Genomic DNA, 21281 nt, shown 5'->3' with positions numbered 1-21281 from the left:
GCTCTGATGAAAAGGAGCTTTTGAGAGGGACACAGGTGTGATTTCGGCACATTGATGGAAAACCCCAGCTCGTGCAGGAGGTCTGCCGTCATCTGAAGGTGGTGGACGACTGTCTGGGGCGAGCCCGCCTTCAACAACCAGTCGTCGAGGTAGGGGAAGACTGAAACCCCTAACCGGCGCAGATGAGCTGCGACCACCGCCATCACTTTCGTGAACACCCGTGGGGCGCTGGTAAGGCCGAATGGGAGCACGATAAACTGAAAGTGCTCGTGGCCTACCGTGAACCGCAGGTAACGCCGGTGGGCCGGCAGGACGGGGATGTGAAAATACGCATCCTGCAAGTCCAACGCTACCATCCAGTCTTGTGGGTCTAGAGCAGCCAAGACCTGAGCCAAAGTCAACATCTTGAACTTCTCCTTCCGGAGGAAGCCGTTGACGTTCCGCAGGTCCAAGATAGGACGCAGGCCTCCCTTGTCCTTCTTGGGTACCAGAAAGTAGTGGGAGTAGCAACCACACCCTACTTCTGGCCCAGGAACGCGCTCGATGGCCCCCTTGGCCAAGAGGGCCGTAACTTCCTCCTGCAGAAGTGTCAAGTGGTCCCCCGACACACGGTGGTTCTGCGGTGGCATGGCTGGAGGAGTGGACTCGAAGGGGAGGGCGTAGCCCCTGCGAACGAGCTGCAGCACCCACCTGTCCGATGTTATCGCGCGCCAGCGGGAGTGGTGATGGCGAACCCTGCCACCCACTGGCGTCACGTGAGCCCGAAAGCTCGGACTAGGAAGGCTTGGACGCAGCAGCGGGGGGAGGCGTGGACTGACCTCGCCGCTGGCCTCTACCGCCACCACGGCGGAAACCACGGCCGCCACCGCGCTGGGGAGCGTTCTGCGGCGCGTGGCTGGCAGCACGTGTGGGACCGCCCCTCCCTTGGCCACGAAAGGGGCGAAACGAACCCGTCTGCTGGCGCTGGGTCGAAAGACCCAAGGACTTGGCCGTGACCCTGGAGTCCTTGAAGCGCTCCAGCGCGTGGTCCGCTTTGTCACCAAACAGGCGACTGCCATCAAATGGCATGTCCATGAGTGTATTTTGGACGTCTGGCGAGAAGTTGGCAGATCTCAGCCAAGCATGGCGACGAATCACCACCGTCGTGGACATGGCCCGTCCCAGTGAGTCGGTCGTGTCCAGACCACAACGGATCGAGTATCGCGCGGCATCCCGGCCTTCAACCAAGGCCCGGGTGAGCTTGTCCCGCACTTCCTGGGGGCATTGCGGCAAACACTCTTCGACCGTATCCCACAGGGAGTGGGTGTAGCGGCCCAAGAGGCACGCGGTGTTACAAGACCGCAGTCCAGCGCTCAAAGAGGAAAAGACCTTTTTACCAAATTGGTCATACCGCTTTGATTCCCGATCGGGCGGAGCCGACGGGAATGCGGACTGTGAAGTGGAGGCCTGGATCACCAGACTCTCCGGGGAGGGATGGGTGGATAGGAAGGCAGGGTCGTCCGAGCACGGACGGTGACGCCTGGCAACGTTCCGGTCAACCGGTGCACCAGAAGCGGGCCTGGACCAGGTGCCCAAAAGGACATCCGTCAGGGCCTCATTAAACGGCAGCAGAGGCTCCTGGGGGCATGACTGCGGTTTAAACACCTCGGTCAGAATGTTCGGCTTGACCTTCGCGACGGGGAGCTCAAGGCTCAGGGCCTTGGCAGCCCTCATCAGGACCACCGAATAGGCAGCACCTGCCTCAGACGCCACAGGGCTCGGGGAGACAAACCCAGGGTTGGGCGACTCGTCCAGACCACTGGCATCACCCAGATCACCTACCCAGTCCACATCATACTGGCAGGCACGGGATAAAGGGTCCTCAGACCCCCCCCAACCCTCTCCATACTCGTCCTCATCGTCGTATTCTGGATCGACGATATAGACCTCGGGGTCAATGGGCCCCATCGGCGCCGGATCCGGCGTCGGACGACGCCGGTCCGACTCCGCGTCAGGAGTCAGAGGAGGAATGGGGGTGGCGCCGTGTGGCGTCGGCACAGGGGACCCGATGCCGGCCGGAACCGACGGCGGAGTCGCTGCACCGCGCGGAGGCGGTACCACGGGTTGGCCCAAAGGAACCGACGCCGGAGAGGCCGGCAGACCAGCCGGCGTCGAACCTGAGGGGCCCAGCGGCGCCGTGGCCGGAGCCACCGGCGGCGCCGTGGCCGGAGCCACCGGCGGCGTCGGGGCAGGAGCACCCGAACCGCTCGGGCCCCCAGACGGGACCGACGGGCCCGCAGGCGCCGTAGGCCCCGCCGGAGGAGACCTCGCCCTCATAGCTATGAGGAAGGCCTCGATCTCATCACGCGACGCGCCTTCCCCAGGGACCGACGGGTATGGGGCAGACGGCGTCGGCGACCCACGCGGGCCCGCGGGGGTGGGGCCACCCGAACCCCCGGCCGCATCACGCGGGCGTCGGGGGGAGTCGGGGGTGCGATGACGACGCCCCGACTTCTTACGCTTACCTGACGAACCGGAGGAATGATGGCGACTCCCGGAGCGCTCATGGCGGCTCCGCGATCGTTCCTTCGACCGCTCCCTCGACCTCCGACCGGACCGGGACCGCTCTCGACGCGGGGCCGACACTCGGAGCTCGAGAAGCTTGCGGGACCGCTCCCGCCTAGCTTCACCAGTCAAGGCCCGACAGTCGACGCAGGACTCCACGTCGTGGTCCGCGCCCAGACACCGGAGGCACAGTCGATGGTGGTCGGTGACCGACATCAGGCGGTCGCACCCGTCACAACTCTTGAAACCGGGCATCCTACCGGCACCGTAGAAGATTAAGTAGTTACAAAAAAACTTGGTCAAAAGACCGGAGTACTGCTCTTCGGATCTGCGCTAACTGGCGCGGAAAAAAGAAGAACTGACGTCAGCGCGCGGAGGCGGCGTCTATATACTCCAGCGACGTCATCACGGCGCACGACGCCGACGACGCGGAGCCGCAGGGGACGCCTGCAGACGACGCCTACCGACGCGCAGGGGTACTGCTACGCAAAAGTTTCCGGATCCAGACTGACGCCTGGGGATATTCTAAGGTAAGGAATCTAATACTAACCTGTTTCTTTCAGATGGGTAGGGTCAGAAGTGAATGATAAGTGAGTGTTAAAAAAATACCTAGCACATGAGGGCTAAGAAGAATTTCAATATACCTCTGTGCTGGTATTGTTAAAAAAGGTGTGGTGGAGGTATAGTGTAATTAATGTACATAACCTCCTGGGTGCCTCAACATGTTTCGAAGCCTAAAGCTTCTTCTTCAGGATGGGTGCATAGATCCCTACCCTACTCACATGTGACACCGTAATACTGTTCAAACATATATACTATTTATGTGTAAAATACAGCCTGGGGTGCCTACTATGGTACTAGGCCTGGCATTGATTGATAATTCCAAATTCTATTTGCTAAAATGAGGCCAATGGCATCATGAGCCTGTGAAGGAAAACGGAGAGGACCCTGTGCTCAATGGCACTAAGCATAGTGGTACTACTTGCTACGAACGTCCCTTCCCCGGCAGTTGGATAGACCCGCCCGCTGGCCTCGGGACCCACCACTGCGGGCCCCACGACCGCTGCTGCGCTGAGTCTGCGGCTGCGCCGGCCGGCGGTTCTGAAAGGAACGCGTTGGGCACCTCGACCCTGACCTCGAAAGGAGCGAAATGCAGACCCCGAGGGGGTGAGTGTGGTGCGAGACCTAAGGTTCTGGGCAGTAGCCAGAGAGTCCTTAAAGCGTTCCAAGGTGCTAGCCGCTTTGTCACCAAAGAGGCGTGTGCCATCAAAGGGCATGTCCAACACAGTGTTCTGGACATGCCTGGAGAAGCCAGTAGTCCTGAGCCAAGCGTAACTGCGGAGCGCCACCGTTGTGGAAAGTGCCCTGCCAAGGGAATCGGCCGTGTCAAGTCCACAGCAAATAGTGAATTTAGCAGTATCTCTCCCCTTGGTAATGGCCTGGGAGAGCACCGCCCGAGCTTCCACCAGGCACTGAGGCAGCACCTGTGCCACGGTGTCCCAGACAGAATGTGAATAGCGGCTAAACAGGCACTCAGTATTCACCACCCGCAACCTGGAACTCGCAGAAGTAAAAATATTTTTCCCCAAACTGCTCCAGTTTCTTAAATTCCTTGTCCGGAGGAGCAGAAGGGAATGCACTCAGCGAGGCTGAAGCATGGACAACCAGACTCTGAGACGTCGGGTGCCACACCCTTCTCTACAGGAACCCCTGTGTTAGGTTTGTTCCAGGTGCTCAACAGGATGTCAGTAAGTGCGTCATTGAAGGGCAGCAGTGGCTCCGCGGAGGAGGACGCTGGCTGCAAGCACCTCGGTCAGGAAATTGGTCCTGATAGGCACAGAAGGGAGCTCGAGGTTACGAGCCTCAGCCGCCCTACGCAACACCACAGATAAAGTCCCAACCTCCTCCAAAGCCACAGAAGAAGGGGACATGTACCAGGGTGTTGAGAGAAATCCAGATTTAAATAAATCAGACTAAATATACAGTTGATATACAATTGATAAAGACAGTGCGATGAAGGTGTGCAATGCGGTAGATGTGAGCTACGCGCGTTTCGGCAAAACTGCCTTCATCTGGTGACCGTCTATTGCAATACAGCTATGTGAGACATAAAATAACATAGTGGGTACAATTGTATAATATGTCCATAAACACCTAGAATATTGATCGACAATTTACATTACACAATGAAATTTATAACTGAATGGCTAATTCCAATTTTCATTAACTCTTACATTTATAAAACACTAGCTTACTCATCGCGCGTTGCTGCGATCTCCGAAGAAAGGAAATTCAAGGAAACTCTTTATGATAAAAGTAAATTTACATTGTGTCATTGTTATTGAAACGTATTCATTTTATTTTTGAAAACATTTCTAAGTGTGGCTTGAGCAGTGCGTCCTTCATTGGCTTCCAGTCTTGATTCTTCTTGCTCTCCTGTTTCATTCGAGCGGGCTTGAGCAGTGCGTAATTGATCGTTTTCCAATCTTGATTCTCGTTGCTCTCCTGTTTCATTCGAGCGGGCTTGAGCAGTGCGTAATCGATCTGTTTCCAATCTTGATTCTCGTTGCTTGTTCATTTGAGAATTACGGGCTTGAGCAGTTTGTATTCGAACAGCATTACGGGCTTGAGCAGTTTGTATTCGAACAGCTTCTAATCTTGCTTCCCGTTGCTCGTCTGTTTCTGATGCTCGTAATGCCTTTTTCTTTCGTGCTTCTGATGTAGATTGACCTATCGATTTCTGTTTGGGGGTCATAACTGTCGGCGATGCTCGCAACTTCGCTGTCTATTTCAGTATTCGAAAGATTATTAGGGCCCTGGGGCCGATTAAAAAAAATGTTTTTGACAGAAACCTTCGCGGGAGTGTACTTAACAACTTCCCAAAGTTTCATGGCGATCAGATGAATGGTGTAGTAATGCATAAAGGACAGACATACTTTCGTTTTTATATATATAGATGATACATTTTATTCTATTTATGTCTCACATAGCTGTATTGCAATGGCCTGGGGAATTTGGGCTGGCGCGGGGTCAGGTGCGGTGCTGTCTTCGTGGAATGATAGCCAGAGCGGGTGCATGAGGCAAGATGACACCCTACGAGACCTCCTGGAGGGGCATGGTGAAGTTTAGTTGCTCTTCAACTTTTTTTATTCTTAAGACTTACCAGATTACATGGACTTGAATGACAACTAGTCAAAGGAACTGCTCCAGGGACAAGATTTGGATCATATGCAAAACTTAGGGCAGTGCATGGTCTTGTGTTGCCATGCGACGAAGAGCATTGCCTTCCATTCCCTAATGGCCTCTGGGTGCATGGGAGCACAGTTGCTGCAAGTCTTGGGCCCGTAGCCCAACACCAGAGACAGATCAAGTGGGGATTGGTCACAGCCATCTGCTTGTGACAATCCCCACAAGGCGTAAATGATGTGGACTTATTAGGGGACAATTCCCTTGCACACTGATGTGAATTTTATAAAATGAAAAATGTTGACAAGCATAGTCGAAAGACAGAGGTAGCTTTAGATCCACATCTGTTGGCGTGGAAAGAAAGGAACTGATTTCAGTGTGTGTGGGTGGCACCAATATGGTTCTGCGCGTTTCACATCCGGCATAGAAGATTTTCACATGGAATCATCTGCACCACCTACAAGCGCTTACAGGTACTGTTCAAAAAAGTTTCCAGAGCCACTGTGACACCTGTGGACTATTCTAAGGTGAGTAATCTGTGGTTGCAAGTCTCTAACAGAAATCTACGTGCTTCACTGTAGGGCCCACCTGTTGATCCAAGAAAGAATCAGCCGCTCTATGCTCATGCTACAAAATCTACGCACTGATGGAAAACAAGATTTCTAGATGTGCAATGCACTCCTACCTCCCACAGTCAATGAAAAATTAACAAGAGCCAACTCAAGGCAATCACACTTTTCCATTACTAATAGAATCAACCCTTCTCGTGGTTGCAAGCACCTTGGTGCAACAGCTTACAGCCCTCATCATCTTTCAAACGTTTTACAAGTTTGTTAACACTATTCTAGTTTTCTAACAATGCTCAATATGAACTGGTTACCTACTTACTACTCTCCTATCTGGATGACAGTAGCATCATGGTGCACAGTATTCCAGACTCAACACTCCCCCCCCACCCTTAAGGGTATCTTACGTAGAACTGAAAAGCTCATCAAGGGCCTGTAGAAATATGACCACAGGCTCCCAATCCTGAAGTAACACCACAGGCTCCCCTTGCCAGCCTGGACCATCTTCAAAACCAGCAGCATATCTACAAAGCAGTCATCACCGGTACCCCTGCCTTTCTGGCTGAAAAGTTCCCCACTCCCATGGCCCAGTATACACACAATCTGGGCACCATGAGGCAGGAGACAAAAAAATGAATCCAGTATCTGGAACAACATCCTTGTATCCCTCACGACCGACACAAACATTTTCCAATTTAGCGAAGAACTGAAGACACTCCTCTTCAAAGAACTCTACTTCATAATGAAGTAACCATCCATATTCACTCGGAACACAGATACCCCTCCAATCACTCACTCACTAACTATAGCTGCACATGGGCTATATTGAGAGATTTCCCTGCCCAGACCTGCCTGGTGATCATCACTGTGGCAATGCAGCCCAGTAGCATAGGAGCTATCAAGTAAGAAGTTGCTGCCAGCAGATGGAGCTGACACTCTACCTCGAAACCCTGCGGCTACCCCCTCCTCAAATGTGGCACGGGGACTATGGCATTGGCAGGTGTAGTATCTCCATTTGTATGGTAGAAGCCCGGCATTGTCATTACATGACACCCTTCATTTTCCAAACAGATAAAACTGAAAAAAATATATTGTTGTAATCTGACATTTATGGATCTGCATTGACTGGGTTGTGAAAAAAATTGAAAGTGCGTTACTGGCACTTGTGATATATTTACACTATCTCTGACATCTTCAACCATGAAGCCTTGAGGAACCATTGTGACACAGTCATACATCCCCTGGCGCCAGCGTGAAAGAACTGCTGTTGAAAAAAGTTCTGGATCCAGTCTTGGCACCTGGGTTATCACATAAGGAAATTGTGGGAAGCAGCATGCATTAGAAGTTAACCTTTATGGCAAACAATAATATTAGTATCATTGCAACAATTCCTGTTGTTTATTCAAAAAGTTCGAATATGGACCATTTAACACTTTGCTTGACCAGTTCTTGCATGGAAATGGCAACGAGTGCAGCATAATTTCATGATGGCTAATTAATTAACAAAGAGGCATCTCCACACCCAACTGAGGACGCGCAATGAGGTACATTTGTGCCCAAAGATGATCTAGCCTTCTTTCATTTTGGATGCTGTTTACATATAGAGACCGAATGTTAAGCATCCTGTGTCCACATTTTCCAAGGCTCACTCTATATCTCAGCAAAACATTTTACATTAGCAGGCCTAAGGCGCGCATATGCTAACAAGTATGAAAACAATCACAAGATGAGATAAAGAATAAAGTCACAAACCTGAGATCTGTTAGAAGCTCTTGTGCTTTGTTCCATCGTATCAGGGGATACTCATCTGAAAGGATCAGCTCCATTGTGTACTTGAAAGACTTCACTCTTTCAAGCCAGGCTTTGCAATTTTCAAAGGGTAGCAAGAGGTTATTTGTGGGCTCCAACATTTCAATCACAATGTTTGCTGCATCAATCTCTACTACCTAGGAAAACAAGTATAACCTGAATTTAGAAAGAGATCATGAATTGAAACACCATGTTATATGCGAGCCAGTTTAGAAGTTGAAAGGGAAAGAACAGAAAGGAAAAAGGAACAATACATTTAGACTACCCATTTCTTCTTGAAACTGTGCTGTGTCACATGGCTGCTACTTGGGAAGCATTAACCTGAGTCAAATTAGAAGGGGGTAGAAGAGGGGTAGAAGGGTAGTAGGGGGTAGTAGGGGGTAGAAGAGGGGTAGAGGTATAGTAGAGTAGAGGGGTAGAAGAGGGGTAGAAGAGGGATAGAGTGGTAGAAGAGGGGTAAAAGGGGCTAGAAGAGGGGTAAAAGGGGGTAGAGGAGTAGAAGGGTAGTAGAGGGGTAGAAAAGGGGTAGAAGAGAATTAGAGGGGTAGAAGAGGGGTAGAGGGGTAGAACAGGGGTAGAGGTTTAGCAGAGGGGTAGAAGAGGGGTAGAGATATAGAAGAGGGATAGAGGGTAGAAGAGGGGTAGAGGGTTTAGAAGAGGGGTAGAAGAGTAGAAGAGTGGTAGAGGGGTAGAAGAGGGGTAGAGCAGAGGTAGACGGGTAAAAGGGAGGTAGAGGGTTAGAAGAGAGGTAGAGGGGTAGAAGAGAGATAGAGTGGTAGAAGAGAGGTAGTGGGGTAGAAGAGAGGTAGTGTAGAGGGGTAGAAGAGGAGTAGAAGAGGGGTAGAAGAGGGGTAGAGGTGTAGAAGAGGGATCGAGGGGTAGAAGAGGGTTGGAGGGGTAGAGGGGTAGAAAAGGGATAGAGGGGTAGAAAAGGGATAGAGGGGTAGTAGAGGGGTAGAAGAGGGGTAGAGGGATATAAGAGGGGTAGAGGAGGGGTCAAGGGATAGAAAGGGGTAGAGGGGTAGTAGAACGGTTAGAGGGGTTGAAGAAGGGTAGTAGGGTAGAAGAGGGGTAGAAGAGGGATAGAAGAGGGGTAGAGGGGTTGAAGAGGGATAGAGGGGTAGAAGAGGGGTCGAGGGATAGAAGAGGGATAGAATAGTAGAGGGGTAGAGGGGTAGAAGAGTAGAAAAGGGGAAGAGGGATAGAAGAGGGGTAGAGGGGTAGAAGAGTAGAGGGGTAGAGGCATAGTAGAGGGGTATAGGGGTAGAAGAGGGGTAGAGGGGTAGAAGATGGATAGAAGAGTAGAAGAGGGGTTGGGGTTGAGGAGGTGTAGAAGAGGGGTAGAGGGTAGAAGAGGGGTAGAAGAGGGGAGAGGGATAGTAGAGGGTTAGTGGAGGGGTAGAGGGGTAGAAGAGGGAAAAGGAGTAGAAGAGTGGTAGAGGGGTAAAAGATGGATAGAGAGGTAGTAGAGCGGTAGTAGATGGGTTGACGGGTAGAAGAGGGGTAGAGGGGTAGAAGAGGGGTAGTAGAGGGGTGGAAGAGGGGTACAGGGGCAGTAGAGGGGTAGAAGAGGGGTAGAAGATGGGTAGAAACGGGTAGTAGAGGGGTTGAGGGGTAGAGGGGAAGAAGAGGGGTAGAGGGGTAGAAGAGAGGTAGTTTAGAGGTAGAGGGGTAGAAGACAGGTAGAGGGGTAGAAGAGGGGTTGTAGCGGGGTAGAGGGGTAGTAGAGGGGTAGAAGAGGGATAGAGGCATAGAAGAGGGGTAGAAGAGGGATAGAGGAGGGGTAGAAGATGGGTAGAAGAGGGATAGAGGGGTAAAAGAGGGGTAGATTGGTAGTAGAGGGGTAGAGAAATAGTAGAGGGGTTGATCCGGCTGGCCAGGATAGAATACAAGTTGTCCACCAGCGAAGCTAGGAAAGACTGGGAGGACCAGTACTGGCAAGATCTAAAAAAGCCAGTGCCGGGAAGGATTCTAGTGGCTTCTGGAAGCTAGTAAGGGCTAGGAATAGGCCCGATAGCACCCTCATCACATGTAACATTACCGGCCAAACGTGGTTTGATCACTTTTCGCTTCTATATACCACCGATTTGGCTGTCAGGCAGGGGCCAACCTTACCAGCTGTAATGGTCCCCTTTGGGGAGAGCAAAGCCCACTGCTTCACACCCAAGGACGTGGAAAATGTGATAAAATCCTTAGTACCGCATACAGCAGCAGGCCCAGATGGGATACCGGGGGATTTGCTCCGTCTCAACCTTACCGAATGGGGGAGACTTATTTCAACTCTACTTAATGCCATTAATAACGGTGCGGCAATCCCGGATTCATGGAAGGGGGCAGAGGTCGTCCCGATCTTCAAAAAGGGGCGTCGGGACGACCCTGCCAACTACCACCCAATAAGTTTAATTGATTCCACCCAGAAGGTCGCTGGAAAGGTGGTCCTTGGGAGAGTGCTGCAGTGGGTTGATGATAACAAAATCCTTTCGGATTATCAAGCAGGTTTTAGGACCGGCACAGGGACTATAGAGCAGGCCTTTAGATTACTGCTCTTATATTGGAAGGTGGTCGTACTAGGCAAAGGCAGTCTTTATCTCGCTTTTATCGACCTGAAGACTGCCTTTGACCTGGTGCCCCGGGACCGTCTGTGGGGGGTATTATCCGAAATGGGGATGCCTGCATATATCCTGGCATTATTGGTGAGGCTCCACATTGGAAATTTTGCCCAGGTGAGGTGGGGTACCCAGGGTCAGAAGACCAAACGAATCCCAGTGAATAGGGGTGTCCGCCAGGGTTGCGTCCTTGCCCCCACTCTGTTTTCCCTTTATGTGAACGGAGTGGTGGAGCACCTGTTGAAAAATCCATCTGACGCTCCTTCCCTGGTGGGCAAGCGGATAACAACTCTCCTATTCGCTGACGACACCCTCCTCATCTCTAAGACCCCTGTGGGCCTCCAGAGCCTTTTGGATAGTTTTCAATCTTTCTGTACCTGTAGAGGGCTCATAATCAATACTGACAAGACGAAATACCTGGTGCTGAACCCCGCCATGAAACTTGGGCATCCTCCGGCCTTGAACCTTGTGCCCCTGGAAAGGGTGGCGGAATTTGACTAACTAGGTTTCCGCATATCATACAAAATGCAGTGGAACCCACATCTCCAGAAGATGTTGCTAAGCCACAAAAAGGTAGTGGGGGCACTCCTAAAGGAACAGCGCTCTTCCTCAACTAAACCTATTGCCCCGGTTATAGACATATACAAGGCGAGAGGAGTTAGCGCGGCCCTCTATGGGGCAGAACTCTGGGGTACTTATAACATAGACCAGTTATCCAGGTCTGAAAATAAATTTCTGAAGGATCTGATGGCCCTCCCTCAGAGCACCCCGACGTTACCCCTGCTACTTGATATAGGGTGCCGCTCGATTAAAGACCAGGCACAAATCCACCCCTACTACTATGGGCATGTCTATGGCGAGTCCCAGAACTAGCCAACTATGCGGATGGGTTGTCGGAAGTAATGTCAATGCCAGGTTGGTCCAAAATCAAGTGGCTTAAAGATATAAAATATTTGCTTGTAGAGCTGGGGTTTGGGGATGATTGGGCATCTAGATCTGCTCTCCCCAAAGCTGTACTCAAAAATCTCTACTGGAGATGGGTGCCCAGCAAAAGTTGTTCCGACCCAAAACAAGGCAGAGCTACTGTTGAGTTTCTCAGGATCAAAGACTTGGCATTTCGGGAACCCTGCCTCGATGTAATTCTAAAGCCTTCTGATCGGGCTTTGTATAGTTGGTGAACTGACTGCACGGTGGAAGATCCCTTTTCAAACCTCACCCTTTTGCTTATTTTGCACGTCCAGAGTTGAGTCTGTTGCTCATCTTCTATTCGAATGCCCGGCATACAAATCACCGAGAAATAGTTGGCTTAAACCAATATGCAGAGAATTAGGCACCAGACATTACATTGTGCAATGCGAATTCTGATGTCAGACACTCAGCCTTTGTATGTGTGTTGACTGTCAACATTTTTAAGATGGGCTTGGTCCATCAGATCCAAAAGGCTTAATGAAATTGTTTAATTATGGTCATTATAGCTAGACCTTTTTAAGTGTTTATAATTCAATTTAATATGGATATTTTCCTTTATACAATTGTTTTGTTTGATTACTGTGCATGTTGTGGTTATTAAGCTGATTTACTATGTCTTGCTTTTAAAGATATGTTTTATCGAAATAAAGCCTTTTTACTACTACTAGTAGAGGGGTAGATGAAGGGTAGAAGAGGTGTAGAGGGGTAGAAGGGTTGGAGAGGGGTAGAAGGGTTGGAGAGGGGTAGTAGGGGGTAGAAGAGGGGTAGAGGTGTAGAGGGGTAGAAGGGTAGAAGAGGGATAGAAGTGTAGAAGAGGGGTAGAAGGGTAGTAGAGGGGTAGAAAGGGGGTAGAGGGGTAGAAGAGAATTAGAGGGGTAGATGGGTAGAAGGGTAGAAGAGGGATAGAGGGGTAGAAGAGGGATAGTAGAAGGGTAGAGGGGTAGTAGAGAGGTAAAGGGGTAGTAGAGGGATAGAGGTTTAGCAGAGGGGTAGAGATATAGAAGAGGGGTAGAAGATGGGTAGAAAGGGGTAGTAGAGGGGTAGAAGAGGGGTAGAGGGGTAGAAAGGGGTAGAGGGGAAGAAGAGGGGTAGAGGGATAGAAGAGAGGTAGAGGGGTAGAAGAGAAGTAGAGAAGTAGAAGAGGGGTGGATGGGTAGAGCAGGGGTCGAAGGGTAGAAAAGAGGTAGAGGGGTAGTAGAAGAGTAGAGGGGTAGAGAGGTAGTGGAGGGGTAGTCTGGTAGTAGAGGGTTAGTGGGGTAGAAGAAAAGTAGTGGGGTAGAAGAGGGATAGAAGAGGGGTAGGGGGTAGAAGGGTAGTAGAGGGGTAGAATAGTAGAGCGGTTGAAGAGGGGTAGAAAAGGGGTAGAGGCGTAGTAGAGGGGTATAGGGGTAGAATAGAAGAGGGGTAGAAGAGGGAGTAGAAGGGTAGATGAGGGGTAGAAGGGGGTAAAAGAGGGGTAGAAGGGTAGTAGAAGGGTAGTAGAGGGGTCAAAGAGGGGTAGCGGTGTAAAAGAGTAGAGGGGTAGAAGAGGGTTAGAGGGTTAGAAGAGGAGTAGAGGGGTAAAAGGGGGTAGAAGGGGGATATTAAAGGGGTAGAAAAAGGGTAGAGGGGTAGAAGAGTAGAGGGGTAGTAGAGGTATAGAGGGGGAGAAGAGGGTTAGAGGGGTAGAAGTGTAGAAGAGGGATAGAGGGGTAGAAGAGGAGTAGAAGGGTAGAAGAGGGGTAGTAGAAGGGTAAAGGGGTAGTCGAGAGGTAGAGGGGTAGTAGAGGAGTAGTAGAGAGGTAGAGGGGTAGTAGAGAGGTAGAGGGGTAGTAGAGAGGTAGAGGGGTAGAAGAGTGGTAGAGGGGTAGAAGAGGGGTAGAGTAGAGGTAGAGAGGTAGAAGAGAGGTAGAGGGGTAGAAGAGGGGTAGAAAGGGGTAGTACAGGGGTTGAGGGGTAGTAGATGGGTAGAAGAGGGGTTATGGGGAAGAGGAGGAGTAGAAGAAGAAGGGTAGAGGGATAGAAGAGAGGTAGAGGGTATAAGGGAGGTAGAGTAGAAGTAGAGGGGTAGAAGAAAGGTAGAGGGGTAGAAGAGAGGTAGAATATGGGTAGAAGGGGGTATAAGAGGTGTAGAAGTGTGTAGAAGAGGGGTAGAAGGGTAGACAGGTAGAAGAGGGGTAGTGGGGTAGAAGAGGGGTAGAAGAGTAGAGGGGTAGTAGAGGGGTAGAAAGGTAGAAGAGAGGTAGAGGGGGTAGAAGAGGGTAGAGGGGTTTTAGAGGGGTAGTAGAGAGGTAGGTAGATAGGATGTAGAGGGTAATAGATGGGTAGTTGAGGGATAGTAGGGTAGAGGGGTAGAAGAGGTGTAGATGTGTAGAGGGATAGAGGGGTAGAAGAGAGCTAGATGGGTGGTAGTGGGTAGAGGGGTAGAAGAGGGGTAGAGGGGTTGTAGAGGGGTAGTAGAGAGGTGGTAGAGGGGTAGTAGAGAGGTAGAGGGGTAGGAGAGTGGTAGAGTGGTAGAATAGGGGTAGAGTAGAGGTAGAGAGGGTAATAGAAGGGTAGTAGAGGAGTAGTAGGGTACAGGGGTAGTAGAGGGGTAGAATAGGTGTAGAAGTGTAGAGGGATATGGGGTAGAAGAGAGGTAGATGGGTAGTAGTGGGTAGAGGGGTAAAGGAGAGGTAGAGGGGTAGAAGAGTAGAAGAGAGGTAGAGGGGTAGAAGAAAGGTAGAGGGATAGAAGAGAGGTAGACTGATAGAAGAGACGTATAGTAGAGGTAAAGGGGTAGAGGGGTGGAAGAGAGGTAGTGTAGAGGGGTGGTAGAGGGGTAGTAGAAGGGTGGAAGAGGGGTAGAGGTGTAGATGGGTAGAAGAGGGGTAGAGGGGTAGTAGTGGGGTAGAGGGGTAGTAGAGGGGTTGAGGGATAGAGGGGTAGTAGAGGGGTAGTAGTGGGTATAGGGGTAGAAGATGAGTAGTAGAGGGGTAGAGGGGTAGTAGTGGGTATAGGGGTAGAAGATGAGTAGTAGAGGGGTAGAGGGGTAGAAGAGGGCTAGAACATGGGTAGTAGAGGGGTAAAAGAGGGGTAGAGGGGTAGAAAAGAGGTAGAGGGGTAGAAGAGAGGTAGAGGGGTAGAAGAGTAGAAGAGAGGTAGATGGGTAGAAGAGTAGAAGAGAGGTAGAGGAATAGAAGAGAGGTAGAGGTGTAGAAGAGAGGTAGGGGGTAGAAGAGAGGTAGAGTAGAGTTAGATGGGTAGAAGAGAGGTAGTGTAGAGGTAGAAGGGTAGAAGAGAGGTAGAGGGGTAGTAGAGGGATCGAAGAGGGGTAGAGGTGTAGATTGGTAGAAGAAAGGTAGAGGGGTATTAGTGGGGTAGAAGAGGGGTAGAGGGGTAGAAGAGGGGTAGTGGGGTAGAAGAGTAGAGGGTTAGTAGAGGGGTAGAAGAGTAGAAATGGGGTAGTAGAGTGGTAGAGGGGATGTAAAGGGGTAGTAGTAGGGTAGAGGGGTAGAAGAGGGGTAGAGGGATAGAGGGGTAGTAGTGAGGTAGAGGGGTAGTAGAGGGATAGAGGGGTAGTAGTGAGGTAGAGGGGTAGAAGAGGGCTAGTAGAGGGGTAGTGGGGTAGTAGAGGGGTAGAAGAGGGGTAGAGGGGTAGAATAGAGGTAGAGGTGTAGAAGAGAGGTAGATGGGTAGTAGAGTACAAGAGAGGTAGTAGGGCAGAAGATAGGTTAAAGGGTAAAGGGGTAATAAAGGAATTGATTGGGGTAGAAGGGTAGAAGAGGGGTAGTAGAGCGGAAGAGGGGTAGGAGGGGGTGAGGGGTAGAGGTGTAGTAGAGGGGTAGTAGGATAGAGGGGTAGTAGAGGAGTAGAAGGGGGTAGAGGAGTAGATGGATCGAGGGGTAGAGGAGGGGTAGAAGAGGGTTAGAAGATGGATAGAGTGGTAGTAGAGAGGTTGAGGGGTAGTAGAAGGGTAGAGGGGTGGAAGAGGGGTAGAAGAGGGTTAGACAAAGGGTAGAGGGGTAGAAGAGAGGTAGAGGGGTAGAAGGTGGATAGAAGAGAGGTAGAGTAGAGGTAGAGCGGTAGAAGAGAGGTAGAGGGGTAGAAGAGCGGTAGAGGGGTAAAAGAGAGGTAGAGTAGAGGGGTAGAAGAGCGGTAGTGTAGAGGTAGAGGGGTAGAAGAGAGGTAGAGGGGTAGTAGAGGAGTAGAAGAGGGGTAGAGGGGCAGAAGAGGGGAAGGGGGTAGAAGAGGGGTAGAGGGGTAGTAGAGGGGATGTAGAGGGGTAATAGAGGGGTAGTAGAGGGGTGGAAGAGGGGTTGAGGTGTAGAGGGGTAGAGGGGTAGAAGAGAGGTAGAGGGGTAGTAGAGGGGTAGGGGGTATAAGAGGGTTAGAGGTGTATAAGAGGGGTAGAGGGGTAGAAGAGTAGAAGAGAGGTAGAGGTGTAGAAGAGAGGTAGAGGGGTAGTAGAGTAGAAGAGAGGTAGTAGGGCAGAAGAGAGGTAGAGGGATATAAGAGTGGTAGAGCAGAGGTAGAGGGGTAGAAGAGAGGTAGAGGGGTAGAAGCGTAGAAGAGGGGTAGAAAGGTAGAAGAGCAGTAGTAGAGTAGTAGAGGGGATGTAGAGGGGTAATAGAGGGGTAGTGGAGGAGTAGTGGAGGAGTAGAGGGGTAGTAGAAGGGGAGTAGGGTAGAGGGGTAGAAGAGGGATAGAACGGTAGTAGAGGGATAGAAGGGTAGAAGAGGGGTAGTAGAAAGGAAGCGGGGTAGTAGAGAGGTAGAGGGGTAGTAGACTGGAAGAATAGGGGTAGAGGGAGAAGATGGGTAGAAGGGGTGTAGAAGAGTAGAAGAGGGGTAGAGGGGCAGAAGAGGGGTAGAGGGTAGAAGAAGGGTAGTAGAGAGGTAGAGGGGTAGTAGAGGGGCACAAGAGGGGTAGATGGGTAAAGGGGTAGAGGGGTAGAAGCGGGGTAAAGGGGTAATAAAGGAGTAGAAGGGGGTAGAAGGGTAGAAGAGGGGTAGTAGAGCGGAAGAGGGGTAGGAGGGGTAGAGGGGTAGAGGTGTAGTAGAGGGGTAGTAGGGTAGAGGGGTAGTAGAGGAGTAGAAGAGGGGTAGAGGTGTAGATTGATCGAGGGGTAGAGGAGGGTTAGAAGATGGATAGAGTGGTAGTAGAGAGGTTGAGGGGTAGTAGAAGGGTAGAGGGGTGGAAGAGGGGTAGAAGAGGGTTAGACAAAGGGTAGAGGGGTAGAAGAGATAGAGGGGTAGAAGGTGGAGAGAAGAGTAGAAGAGCGGTAGAGGGGTACAAGAGAGGTAGAATAGAGGTAGAGTGGTAGAAGAGGTAGAGGGGTAGAAGAGAGGTAGTGTAGAGGTACAGGGGTAGAAGAGAGGTAGAGGGGTAGAAGAGGGGTAGAGGGGCAGAAGAGGGGTATGGGGTAGAAGAGGGATAGAAGAGGGGTAGAGGAGTAGAAGAGGGATAGAGGGGTAGAAGAGGGGTAGAGGGGTAGTAGAGAGGTAGAGGAGATGTAGAGGGGTAATAGAGGGGTAGTAGAGGGGTGGAAGATGGGTTGAGGTGTAGAGGGGTAGAAGAAGGGTAGAGGGGTAGGGGGTATAAGAGGGTTAGAGGTGTATAAGAGGGGTAGAGGGGTAGAAGAAGAGAAGAGAGGTAACAGGGTAGGACAGAGTTAGAGGGGTAGAAGAGAGGTCGAGGGGTTGACGAGTAGAAGAGAGGTAGAGGGGTCGAAGAGAGGTAGAGGGATAGAAGAGAGGTAGTGGGGTAGAAGAGAGGTAGAGTAGAGGTAGAGGGGTAGAACAGCGGTTGGGTTATATAGACAAATGAAAAGGAAGCTATCGACTTCAGGAATTTGAAAGAAAGCTCTCCTATCTTGAAAGCTGATTACAAGCATCTCCTGAGATACTCGGCGAAACTTTCAAACCTGGGAGTCGTTTGAAAGTTTTGCCGTGTTTCTCAGGAGAAGCTTGTAAACACGAATAACCTGATTCATTTAATCTCCGCCCTGGATTGCATAGTAACGCAAATGACAAGGAAGCTATCGTCTTCAGGAATGTGAAAGAAAGCTCTCGTATCTTGAAAGCTGATGACCCACGACGAGAGAGGAAAGTCAGTTGGCGCCTCTGCTCGTAAGCGCGTGCCCGCAAGCGTAACGGCAAGCTCTAGGCCACAGTGGTAGCATTTTCTGAAGCCTACTCACTCAAAGTCTCGTCAGTGCAGTGAATGCGCTGGCTCAGGCAAAACCTAAAAAGGGTGGTTGTGGAAAACCTTGCACCCTGTGGTAGGCACCCCATGGTGCCTACCACATTATGAATGTTTGGGAAGAGGGGTCCCTTGGGTACCCCCACAGGCCACATTCAGATGCCTCCGGATGAAGGGGGGCCCACAACGGGCCCCCAAAGACAGATTCTGGCAACCATTTTGTCTCAGGCAACCCGAATCTGAATGGATGTCCGATTAGGTCATCGTAATCGCTCGTCTGGAAACCGTGTCCATAGAGCTGTACGAAATGGTTCTGAAAGACTCAGACTGTCCGGATGCCTTTCGAAACCGATTTGGTCTGCTCGATCGGTTTCCGAGCATCGTTATAGGTTGTTGGGAAAACTGTACGATTCTGTAGAAATCAAGGGTTCTGAATCTGATTCGGCAATACCAAATCCCATCCGGAGCCCTTCCTAACGACATCGTAATAAGCCCCAAAGTGTTTGAGATGCTTCTTCCTGCCAGTCTATCTTAATCTAAAGCTATTCCATTACTCCTGCACACCGTTTGTTTGTAATGATTCTTACATTTCTTCAAGTTTTCGATATTGTATCTTGACATTTTTGCAAATGGCTTCAATTCTCAAGTTCTGCCTATAAGGTAAGGCTGCTTGCACTACCTTATAGACAATGTGTGCTAGTTTCTTTTGAGCTGCTCCTAGTGCAGATAAAATCATTTCCTGGATTCTCTATTAAACTGCTGGCCCTTTTCCAGTATGGCTAACCACAAACAACTCACTTTGATCCCGACATGAAGAACACCTAGCTATTTCTGTACTGGCCACACTTAAAGCTCCTGCTAGTGCATCTCTGTCCTAATTTACAGCCACCAGCACAGCTATTTTAGATTTAACTGAAACAGAAAATGTGTCAGTTGCAATTTAATCCTAATCTATAACACTCAATGCTATTTCATGAATGACATTTGAATACAGATATCCTAAAGCACCTAATTCTTGACACACTTATCACATGCTGAGCTAAGCTTATTCTGTACATTCACTCTCACAGACTGCATAAATTGCTCTTCAATTCTCATTAGCAACCATGCTTGATGAACAAGCTACTTAAACTCTTTCTGGTGAATACTCTATCTAACCGTAGATTCCTCACTGTGTTAATTTTTCTCTGCAGAAGACTGAATATGGAAAACTCAAAAGGCTTTCCGATGCGGAAGTGCCGAATGCAGACCCGTATAGGTACAGCCCATGCATGCGGACATCACTTTCTGTCATGAACGCCTCCACGCTATCAGATGCAGAGCCCATCAGCAAATTAAATGATGCACTGTTGAGATTCCTAGATTAGGATACTTTCAGATGGAGAGGCCATTGCACAGAACAGGAAAGTGGGCAAGGAATTTGGGGTAAGAGTCTCCACCAGAAAAGGTTCACCATGGAGAAGGTACTTGTCCTTCTCTATGGTAACCTCTAACCGCAAAATCCTCACCTTGAGATTAGGTACCAAAGCAGTATCCCCAAGGCGGTGGATCTGTGAAATAGCTCAGACTAAAAAGCCCTGCAAGACCAAGAGGGCAAAATGGCAATCTAGTCCGGACTGACTGTCGAGGCAGCAGTGCTTCGTGAACTTGTGCACCAACGCCCACGTAGCAGCCTGACAGATATTCAGAAGAAGCACTCCGTGTGCCAATGCAGTGGTAGCAGCCTTGGTTCTGGTGGAGTTAGGCCTTAGGCCTTCTGGCAGCTAGTTCTTAGCCAATGCATTGTATATCTCAATGTAGAGAGCTATAAATTGAGATATGGTCTATTTCTGCATGACCGTGCTCTTCCTTGTCTCAGAGGACACCACAAAGAGCTGATTGCTTTTTGATCGCCTACCTGTTGTTACTTGTTACAATCAATGTACAAACGGAGTGCTCACTTGGGTTCCAAACAATGTCGTCTCTCTTCCCCTTTCAAAGAATAAGGCAGAGTAAATACAGTTGAGAGAGTGATAGTTTGTCCTACATGAAAAGGTTTTATAACCTACGGTTGGGACGCAGCTCGTGCCCTCAAATGTTTTTCTGGAAAAAAGGTAGTATAAGGAGGCTGAACTGAAAATCACTGGGATTCACTCACTCAGCAAGCGGGTGTTGTCTCGACCAGGAAGGGCGTTTTCAGAGTGAGTAGGCACAATGGACAGCTGTACATTGGTTTTAAGGGTTACACATTAGAACGTGAGAACCATATTTAAGTTCCACTGTGCATCAAAAGGGCTTAGGTAGAAACAAATGCAGTATGCGTTTTAAAAAATGCATCTCAACTGTTAATTTAAATAAGGACGATGGGTCTGGCAAACAAAAAAGGTCAAAAGGGCTGCCAGGTAACATTTAACAGTGCCCAGTGGTGTCTGTATACCTCACGGACATTTAGGGGGACGCAATCCTTACCTTACCTGCTTCCTGGGAACTTTCAGCCACTCTCGGTCTCCCTCCTGCCGCCGCACTCTGACATCTAGCAGCCGCCGAGAGGAGGGAGACTACATCTCCCAGGCTGCTCTGCTTCGGGGCGGAAGCCGCCACCGCCACTTCCGCGCCCGGAGGCGCTTTAAACAAACGGGAGGCCCGCGTCGTTCGAGGCCTGAGAGGCTGGGCTGGGACACCCCCCTAACATCTGGACGGAGAGACAAACCGAGTAAGTGTATAGATTTAAAACTTACTTCGGTTATATCTATTTAGTGTGCTTTCATTTTATACCATGGCTGAACGTTCTGTAAGAGCAAATACACGTGGAGGTTCTGTGTCCGGGCCGTTAGATAATGTCATCATTAGAGCAGCATCAGTTTTAGCCCGTGAAATTGAGCTAACTGAACGCCGGCTTTCAACGGATCCATTATTCAACAAACGGTCTTCACTGGGCAAAATCGCTTTCTTCAAATAGCCCAGAAAGACTCGTAGCTATTAATACAACCAATGATTCTGTTGCCATGGATCTAATTAGTGACATACCGGACGATCTGACTAGCATCTGATGAAGCGAGATTCAGAACTAATTTTTATTTCAACTCGCGAAGTCACACTTCCATAAATTAAATAATTATGCTAACAATCTGTGCTGTGTGTGTATTAATTTAACCTAGTTTAAAGTTGCATTTTCACTGAACACGCGGGAAACTAACATGTGTGCTCATAAATGTGCATTATGATGCATTCTCATGTATGTGGAAAATAATAAATTAATCTTGTCTATTGTCATGTCATAACTAATAGCAGCTGTTTTTAAATAATGGCATGTGCTTATTTTGCTTTCCCTGTCTATGTGGTGTCACTCTATTCTCTATAGGTGCATAAAGAACCCTGCTGGATTAAATGAAGAATGGTAGATATAAAATGCTGCTTTATTTGTGCATTACAGCATAGGTAATTTAGACTAATGGGTTAA

The 21281-nt window shown here is 49.8% G+C and overlaps 1 protein-coding gene across 1 annotated transcript in view; it reads right to left on the bottom strand.

Annotated features, from left to right (window-relative positions):
* LOC144783414 (E3 ubiquitin-protein ligase rnf213-alpha-like) overlaps nucleotides 1–21281 on the bottom strand; it is a 2376820-nt gene that overhangs the window by 1635137 nt on the left and 720402 nt on the right. The window contains exon 14 of the mRNA XM_078662402.1: nucleotides 8049–8242. Within this exon, the coding sequence (XP_078518528.1) occupies nucleotides 8049–8242 (194 nt within the window). The remainder of the gene's footprint in view (nucleotides 1–8048; nucleotides 8243–21281) is intronic.

This window comes from Lissotriton helveticus, chromosome 9 (assembly GCF_964261635.1).
Source record: "Lissotriton helveticus chromosome 9, aLisHel1.1, whole genome shotgun sequence".
Classification (NCBI taxonomy): Eukaryota; Metazoa; Chordata; class Amphibia; order Caudata; family Salamandridae; genus Lissotriton; species Lissotriton helveticus.
The sequence above is the reverse complement of the archived record's forward strand: the minus strand, read 5'-3'. Positions and strand labels throughout refer to the sequence as shown.